This window comes from Pieris napi, chromosome 17 (assembly GCF_905475465.1).
Source record: "Pieris napi chromosome 17, ilPieNapi1.2, whole genome shotgun sequence".
NCBI classification, from domain to species: domain Eukaryota; kingdom Metazoa; phylum Arthropoda; class Insecta; order Lepidoptera; family Pieridae; genus Pieris; species Pieris napi.
Genome location: NC_062250.1, coordinates 4,235,911 through 4,245,545, shown reverse-complemented (window position 1 = coordinate 4,245,545; position 9,635 = coordinate 4,235,911). Strand labels below are relative to the sequence as shown.

Sequence of the window (9,635 nt, the reverse complement as noted above, 5' to 3'; positions counted from 1 at the left end):
TCTGCGAATAGATTTTACTGCTAGATTCTTTGTCTAGCCATTTTGGCTTCGAAAAATCTAATTGGATTTCTAGATTCTAGATTCAAGTGAAGATTGGCAGCTTCCAAACGTCAAATCTGAAATTCAACCTTAGTTGAACTAGTAGCTATTCTTTCAACTCTCAGGTCATTTTTAAGTGTTACATTTGTATTGACATGCAAATACGTGATCAGCCTTCTGTGCCATACATACAGTAACGGCCAAAACCAATATGCAATATCAATCCAATTTTAGCTGTCATAGACTGACAATTCAATCCATTTCTAAAGAAAAGCATGCCAATATGGACTGAGATACCAATCTAATTATTCAACCAATCGTTCAGAGGGCGGATAAGAGATTGAAGATTGCCCTCTGTATGAAAATGAATGTTTACTCATGCCAACAACCTATCTGTCCATTTTGACAGTTGCTTCGATTGGCCAAATCAATCTCGGATTGCTATCGGTGAAACTCGTATGATTTGGGTTTGGGATTGCGACCTAACTTAATATTCATTGGGAAAATTTATTCATCTTCGTCATCTTCCAGTTCTAGTGATAGTGATTTGGAAGTTTAAATGCAATTATCCGATTGGGATAGTAATTCTGAAGCTGGAAGAAGACAACGTACTTCTGTGCGAAGACATAAGAAGCCAAGAATTTATTATATCCAGAGCCTGAATGACGCCGAATTCACATTTAGATTAACAAAAGAAGCTTTGGAGACACTTTTACACAAAGTGATGTCTATATATGACTTCTTGCAGGTTTCATCTTTTCATCAACTTTTGTAAAAAAATTTTTAAATATTAGCTACAACCAAAAATATTTGTTACTATAGATACTACCTACTTACTCCACTTCAAAAACTCAAGACTCCAGCAGAACATCTTTATAACGAATCTCAAATACGAAGCAGAAATGTGGTGGAAAGGACATATTATGGTGTTTGGAAAAAATCGGTTCCCCAAAATCGGTTTGTCAAAAAAGGTTTTGCTTCAAGTATCTCGTGTACAAGCCGTGATAGTGGCATGTGCAGTGTTGCACAATATTGCTATTGATATGCGAGATGAACATTTTGAACTACAGCAACAAGTAGATGAACAAGCTGATGATATTGATCAAAGCGCAAAAGACAACGTGGGAAATGCAAGTGTGCGAAGTAATCCTATAAGTGATTATTTTGCTTTATTACTATAATATTTTATAAATTACAACATTTTTGAGATAAATTAAATAAAAATTCAATGCTTTTATTTAAATAAAAATACAAATTTTTAATACAATACATCCTCGCTCCAGGCACAAAATCTATTATTTTTCTAATTTATTTAACAATATATTTTTTTCTATGGCCCATAATTCTCTTTTATGCTCTCTTTCTTCCTCTTCAAATGCCCATTGCTTTCTCTTATTTAGAAGCTCTTCCTTTCAATTGACTTTCATTTCCTTCGACAGACAACAATATCATGTCTTTGACTTTTTCCTCGATAGGGGGTAAGAGGAGTAGCAGCACTAGGGCCACCTCCTGTACGATATGTTTCAGCATTTATCAAGGCAGACTTTTTTCTTGTAGCCCTCTTTAAGCTTTAGCACTGCGAAAGTTTACCCCACTTGTGCTATTAAACAGCGCCTACAGCGTCTTCCAGCACTGCTCTTTCTCCTGCCAGGTGACTGAGTCACTCTTTTTATTTTCTAATATATTTTTATGGTCAGCAACAAGCGAAGTTAGAAGGTCAACTTCTTCCCGGCTGAAATTGACGCTTCTTTCACGTTTTTGCGTAGACATTTTTTTAAGTTAAAGAACCAACCTCGAATCACAAAAACAACATACACAAACTTCTCAGAGAAAATTTATATTTGTAATAATATGTACTAAAATACTCAATAACCTAACAAACAAAAATACCATATGAAAATGACAACCCGTTTCATTACAAGTAATATTAAATGACCAACAAAAAGGTTAAGGTTCTATGTTTTTCTATAGAATTTTGTAACTTTATTTGTTCGTAACAAAAAAACAAACAAAACGTTGCATAGCTATTTGCTACTTTATCCATACATTGTGAAACAGACCCTAAGTCTTACTTATTTTATTTCGTTCCAAAAACAGCAAACTTTTGGTATGCTTGAACACAACATATTGCATTGAACGAAACGCGGTCGAGAGGCAAGGATCACGCAAAAGATTGCTGTCAATCTTTTGTCAAATAAACAATCGGATAGCAGAAATGTTTATTGGCATGCAGATTGGAGATCGGTCTTTAGATATGAATCAGTCCAAGATTGGTTATAATCATAGATTGAGGATACATTATTAATTTTGGCCGTAAGTGACCATTAGTGCTAAGGATTAGAAAACGTCACTTCAAACATTCTGACAATTCCCGCTTAGGTATTATTATTATTATGACGAAATCAATCAGGGCCGGCATAGCAGAAGGGCACAATAGACATCGGATTTTTTATGAAATTTTGATTATTTTTACCTTTGTACAAACATTATTAATTGTTCTTAATTATTAACAGAAATCATTTATTAGTATTTATATTTTATGTTTGTTAAATACTAAAAGAATCTAGTTCAATCAATAATTTCTTGTTGGTTTCGCAATAAATTATTGATTGAAGAACTTAACTGAAAAAAATTGTTCATTTTATTTGGAAAATAATTTGAGGCCAGGGGCAATACATTATATAGATTATACAACGTGAGATTATTTTATGTAGATACCATAAAAAACCTGAGAGTATTTTTTTCTACCGCCGTTTTAAAAGGTATAATGGACCTTTATGGATAATGATATATCCATGAGTTATATGCTTAAAACAGTAATGCAATTTGCATTAAGTCATTTGAAATCATTTCTTTCTTTCATTGACCACCCGGGTGAGGTTAAATAAAACACCAATTTATTTAAATACCATATATTATCGTTATAAATAGCTCAAACTTGGCTCCACTAGAAACGCTGAATATGCAGATTTATTATATTAAAATTATTAAATTACATTAAAAACTACCTATCAACATTAAAAACATACCTTATATCTCAAAAATAATAATAATTTACTAACAAAGTGAACGAACTAAGTGTCGGCAGTTGAAACATCCACAAAGGTATAGAAAATGCATTACAACCACAAATTATACTAAAATAAGCCTAATTGACTTTTAACCTAATCTAGTTGGTCCACGAAGGTTTATTTAACCGCCTTAACGAAAATGTCAATTTCAGTTCCTTGAAACCGTCACAAAATATTACAAGTCATTATCTTTAACACAATTTATCAAGTACAAGAACGACAAAAAATACAAAATCATTGGCAATATTATGAACCGACTCAAAAAAGGAGGTTATCAACCTGTAATTGTTTTTGCAACATGATTACCAATATCATTAAATATGAAATTCGTCATTGCCTTTAAAAGATAATTCCTCATAAAAGAGAGTTTTTTTTAAAATGTAATAAGCACTTAAACGCACAAACATTTCAATTGTAAGTCCAGCATTTTGGAACATGATTCCAGTTGTGCTTCGATACTCAAAAGTGAGAATTAGTTTTCTCAAATGAGATTTCCTTAAGCATAAAAAGTCCAGATACATGATTTATGGTTGGTTTGTATTGATCCTATCCAATGCGCGCAGTTTCGTTATTCCGAGCGGCAGGTGGCGCTGGCGGTTGGTATTTTCCTACTGGGTACATTGGCTTCGGTTCAATAGTTGAAACTGCATCATATCTGAAATTAAATTAATTAAAATAAATACTTTTTCTAAGGAGCAGTGTTGGCCTAGTGGCTTCAGCGACTGTCATCCCTGAGGTCATTGATTCGATCTCTGTAATTTGCACCAATGTAATTTCTTTATATGTGCCCATTTAACACTTGCTCGTACGGTGAAGGAAAACATCGTGAGGAAACCGACATGTCTTAGACCCAAAAAGTCGACGGCGTGTGTCAGGGACAGGACGCAGATCACCTACTTGCCTATTAGATTTAAAGATGATGATGAAACAGATTCAGAAATCTAAGGCCCCGACCTATAAATTTTTTTTGTATTGTGTTTGATTTATTGTTTTTTGCAACGAAGTGTTAATAAATAAATAATAAATAAATATAAAGAGGTTGTAGTGCCACTGATTTATTTTTATACTTTGTCTAATGTGTTCGCACTCTTCTACTGCTTCATTTAAGAATAAGTTAAAACTCTTAATGTCATAAGCCTTGATCTTCCTTGTTTTTTTATTATAGCTGCTAGTTTAGTGTTAAATTTTGTACTGTCATGTTTTACTTTGTATTGTATTCTTTATCAGTTACGAAACTTTTTTTGTGGATATGTCCAATGTGTCTATTTATTTTATGTTTTACATTTTTTTATTTTTACTGTATAGAGATGTATCTAAGTATTAGTTTCCTTAATAAATAAATAATGATTAGATTTTGTAAATCTAAAACATAATATTATATTCAATGCCTAGCAAGTGTAAGCCTAGTGAGTAAGCATATGATTTTGTCCTTAAAGATAGTGTGTTAAAACCCTGACTTTTAATTTTTTTTTACTATGGTAAGTCATAATGAGTATTGTTTTAAAATTAATCAGTTATAATAAATATAGGAACAATAAGTTTCAATAAGTGCCAATAGATTATTAATTTAAAATAGGATTTAGCTTAGGTACCCTTTTCATGTCAATTTAGGTAATAGTTGTACTCACTTGTTGTTGGAGTACTTGTCGGGAATAGCGCGATAAGACTGCGCAGCTGCGTGCGCGTGAGTACGAGCCAACTCGCGGGCGCAAGGCTCCAACTCACGCACCGCGTAACCCGTGCTTTGCGCCAACGCCGCTGGCCACGCTGCAATTAATTCAATAATTAATAAAGCATAAATACAGAAAAGATTAGTTCTAAGCCAATATTCAACAATCCTATTATTAAAATATATTTTATTCTATAACTCAAAGCAATATAATAATTTACAAGATCGTTGAAATATGGACGCAAATACGTTCTTTATTTAATGAACAATCAAACGCTGTAAGTAGTAAGGAACTTCTATGACAACAAAATATTTTTAAAATGGATAATTTAATTCTGTATGAATTTTCCTTCGGCTTTTTAACACTCTTATTTCAAAGCATTCACCTTCAGCTGCCTTTAAAAACAGAAAATAAAACTCATTTTAACCTTTTTCTGACTGCAAGATGGCGTAAGCAATAAAATAAATCAAAAATTATTTTGTTCAGAAAGAACTTGTCTTTTTTTTTGTCTAATCAAATATTTTTTCTGATTATATTTATAAAAAGAAAACGTATTTTCGCTTTGTTTAGGCATATAACAAAGACGTTTTCGGTATATTAGTGATTTTTTAAGTCGCTTCAATTGGCAAAATTTACGGATATTACACAATATTGTTATACCATAGGCATAGGATTCTAAAGTTTATGTCTTCTCCGCCAAACACTAACTCATAATATACTATAATTTATAGCTCAATCAATCAATCAAATCAATCAAAAATCATTTATTCATGTAGGTAACACAATGTACACGTATGTAATGTTTGAACGTCAAACAAGAAATATACACTAAATGCTTCTAATTTTACATTTACTGCCAGTTCTCAAATCAAGGGCGTAGAACGGAAGAGAAGAACTGGGAATAAACTCTCCGCCACTCTTTTTAATCGCAAAGTTTTTGTTTTACACAACGTTTATAAGCAATGACACCTATAATCCATATTTTGTCATACCAGGTATGATTATACCCAATAGTGGCTTGAATTAATAAGGACAAGTATTTCCAACTCAAATTATCGGGAACACCTACTTCTTTATAAGTTTCACTTTAACTCACCTATATTAGCACATTGAGGCCGTAATCCCTGGTCTTCCTCTCCGGTCCTTGTACTGCAGTCCTGTCTTTCACAAAGAAGACAATGGCGTGCTGTGGCCAAAGCACTGGCTGCTATTATCGAAGGCCTGAATTGAAGGTAGGGGTCCGATTCCAGTAATGACAACTCTGCGATGTACTGGAAATAAATAAATTTTAATCATTCCAACACTCCTTGACAAAGTAACTATATTATTCAGTGACAGCCAGACTACAAAAGCTTGTTTGGTTACAAAAAATTAAAATAATTCATAATTGCTTCTCCGCTTCATACTACTGTTAATGTCTGAAATAAATTATTATGTCTAAAGTACATATTAGGAATATTCTCTGTGTTCAAAATAGGCAGAATAATAATTATTATTTTAATATTATTTTGTTTATTGTCGTCATAAATAAGGCTGCAAGGCTAAAAACAGTATCAATAATACAATATATTTAAAGAGAATTTAATAAAATGGAAAGATTTAAATTTTTAGAACACTTGCAGTGCTGTTACTATACAACCAATATTAATAAATAATATTTTGAGTCATAGATACTAAATATACTCACCGCAGCTAAATGAAAGATTTTCTTGGAGAGAGCATTAGATATGCAGTAGAGTGATAGGAAAGCCAAAGATGTCGGTGTTGAGAGGTCAAAAGACAACACTTTCAGTATTAAATGTTCCATACGCAACACTTCCTTCTTTGTGTATGTGTCATCAGTTATGTAGACAAACTCTGATACTTCCGGTGGGTATACTTCTTCATATTTGCTGGAGATTTTAAAAGTAGCTTTACTCAGGTCAATTTAAGTGGCATGGGCTTGAGACAGAAACATTTTTGCAGTAATGAAACTTTCAATTAACAAATTTAGCTGGAAATCTATCAAAAACATTGCCCTGCTGTGTAACAAACTATAATACAGCCTTATTAAGGTAGTTTCCAAATGAAACTTAGACAAGGACTAACATTAAGCAAAATTAATGTGATAAAGCCTATGTACAAAATAATAAATACTGAAGGCAGTATTTTCCTCAATGATATAAATTTTTTATCCAAATAATTAATATCATTAAGTAAAATAATTTTTTTTATTAGATATAAAGAGTAATATCTAACTTGCTAATAACAAAGTATTAAACTTACGAAGCAATGTACGTAGCAGCAGTACCAACAAGCTGAAGTTTTGTGCGTACCACACTCATATAAGACAGGAATCTGTCAACATATGAAACAGCCAGGTGTAATGTCTCACTCTGCTGATTGTATTCATCACACACCTCAACAAGCCAGTCAATAAGAATAGATCTCATAACTTGAGTGATATCCGGTTGCTTACGCATGTAGCGGGGATTGGCACGGTTCTTTACCTGTATATATGAAATGTGTCATTAAGAAATGAAATAATTCAAAGAAACTATTTTTCATTGTTTTTATTTCCATTTTTTTGTTGGTTTATATAATATTATTTTTGTGTGGTTGACAAAATCTAAAGAAGTAAAAAAAAACTAACACTATTCGGTATGTAAAAAAATAACTAAGGAAGAAAGAAGAAATGAGGTGTTGACAAAACTGTCCCATGTTGACAAAGAATTAGTATTTAAATGTTAAAACTAAACTTGTGTACAATGTACATGTTAAAAAATGTAAGTCTTTAATATTTTCTTGGGTTTTTGTTTAAGTGTTTTTAGTTCTCACTTAAGTGTAACATCTGATGCTTACCTCTATCTCTCTCATATAGTCATAAATATCTTGTCTATATTCCACGACATGGAAAAACAATTCCCTGTTAGTCTGAGCTGTTGTCGCATCTTCATCAATTACATCTAGCTGGCTCTCATTCTTGGAAATTGACATAGACAGTATACTTGAGTCTACTACAGACATTGGTGACTCAATATCATCTTTAAGAGCTTTCTGTTCTTTCTTATCTTCTACCTCTTTCTTTTCTTGTAGGGGTTTTCTAGATAAGGTAATATACCAGATTCAGATTTGTCAGTTAAACAGAAGTGATTAAGCAGAAAGGCAACTTAAAAATCTTTATTCTATAAGGCGCCTAATATCAATTAAAGTATTTATTTTTATGACTAAGCCAGCATGCACCTTCAAACCATAGTGGTATCATAACACAATGCCACTAAAAATTAGTTATGACTCTTTCCCCAAAACATGTACTTTGCTTAAGTTACATACAGAAACATTAATAGAAAACACAAAATGACTAAGGTATTACACATAAACGTAAAAGAGACAAAAACTGAGGCTGAGACTACATTTGTAGAAAAGAGTACAAGAATTACTTACAAAATAATGTTCCAACGATACAAGAATTATGAAATAAAATATTAACCATTAGATGTAAAGTACACTTCTACTTTGATTGACTTTAACACCAAATTTTTCAATTAGATAGTATTATTTAGCAGCGCAATAAGAAAAAGTTTGATGATTTGACAAAACCTTGACACATAGACATACATTAAGTTGTTCATGCATAAGCATTTTTATCTTTCAATATTATGGTGTGATGTAAGAAAACAATAGCTACCCAGTATATTCTAAGTCATGGTTTTAAAAACGCATAGTATTCATAATTATATAACGAGTACAAAAACCTTTACCATCCATATATTATGCTTTAAATCACACCTAATTTAACATGTAACTTAGTTAAACCAATATATGGGGTCCAAGTAAGACATTATATTAAACATTATTACGTAAAAAGCATGGTAAATAAATCTTTAATTACTGTATGGACATATTATTAGGGCTAACTTACCTAACAGGAAGAATAGGCTTATCCTTTTCATATTGCTTCTCAGCTTGAGCACAAAGTGCCTTGACATTTTCTGCAGCATTAAGGAAAAAGTTATCCTTTTTCAATTCTTTGGAAATGAAAGGCTTGAATGCTTGCTCTCGTTTCTTCAAATCTACTTCCAAAGGTTTTGTGGGATTATCTTCATATACACTGAAGGCGCGAAACTGAGCTACAGGGGGCACGATATTCTTTTCGTTCTTGATATTCCGCACCGTTCTATTTTCATCTTGGCCCTTGTAGGGTCCATTCGTTATTCCAACCTATGATAAAAGTTTAAATAACTTTTCAAGAAGTTAACAAAAATGTAACTAAATTGAAATTCGACTTACATTTTTCACGTTGCGGTTCTGGTTGCATTTGAACTGGCTCAGATCACCTAATGCACGTCTCTGAGTCGCAGCGGCAAATACTTCTGCTTCTTTCCTTGCAGCTAGTGAAGAATTTTCTTGATCCTCGTGAATTCTGAACGATGCCATTGCCCCTGTTTCCGTAAACACTAACCGTTTAACGAGTATTAGCTCAAAGCGGGGTTCACATACAGGAAGGCAATTCTGCGGAAATACGTAACGTGCAAAGCATTCACAATTGCATTTTGACAAAAAAGAGGGTGAAGTTTAAAAAATATTTCCGCAAATCTGTAAATTCCACCCTCAATATGAGAATAGCGTCAACGGAAAAAATGCATTTTGATAGATTCAGCTGTTGCAGTTTTTGTTCCTCTTTAGTCTATTATATTTTAAATTCTAACCAATAGCGTCAGCTCATGGACACCAAAAGTAAGCTGTCTTCGCACAGATAAGTAATCATTGTTTTCTTTTTGTAATAATTGGGATTTTAGTTATTTTAGTACTGTTAAATTCGAGTGTCCCATTATTTTTTGTCGATTAATGTAGAGATGTTAATTTAGAGACATTT

General features: G+C 32.4%; 1 protein-coding gene across 1 annotated transcript; it reads right to left on the bottom strand.

The window, feature by feature from the left end:
- Nucleotides 1-2,935: 2,935 nt before the first annotated feature.
- Nucleotides 2,936-9,417, bottom strand: LOC125057902 (cyclin-A2-like). The gene is made up of 8 exons (XM_047661849.1): nucleotides 9,050-9,417; nucleotides 8,682-8,980; nucleotides 7,622-7,862; nucleotides 7,046-7,269; nucleotides 6,468-6,672; nucleotides 5,877-6,051; nucleotides 4,739-4,877; nucleotides 2,936-3,765 (listed from the first exon to the last, which is right to left on the bottom strand). The coding sequence occupies exons 1-8, from the start codon at nucleotides 9,194-9,196 to the stop codon at nucleotides 3,657-3,659; spliced, it is 1,539 nt and encodes a 512-aa protein (XP_047517805.1). The 5' UTR covers nucleotides 9,197-9,417; the 3' UTR covers nucleotides 2,936-3,656.
- Nucleotides 9,418-9,635: the final 218 nt, after the last annotated feature.

Coding starts and splice junctions, on each gene's coding strand:
- LOC125057902 (XM_047661849.1), bottom strand. CDS start 9,196: ATGGCATCGTTCAGAATTCACGAGGATCAAGAAAATTCTTCACTAGCT. Junction 7,863..8,681: donor AAGCCTATTCTTCCTGTTAG/GTAAGTTAGCCC, acceptor TACCTTATCTAG/AAAACCCCTACAAGAAAAGA. Junction 7,270..7,621: donor ACTATATGAGAGAGATAGAG/GTAAGCATCAGA, acceptor TCATATATACAG/GTAAAGAACCGTGCCAATCC.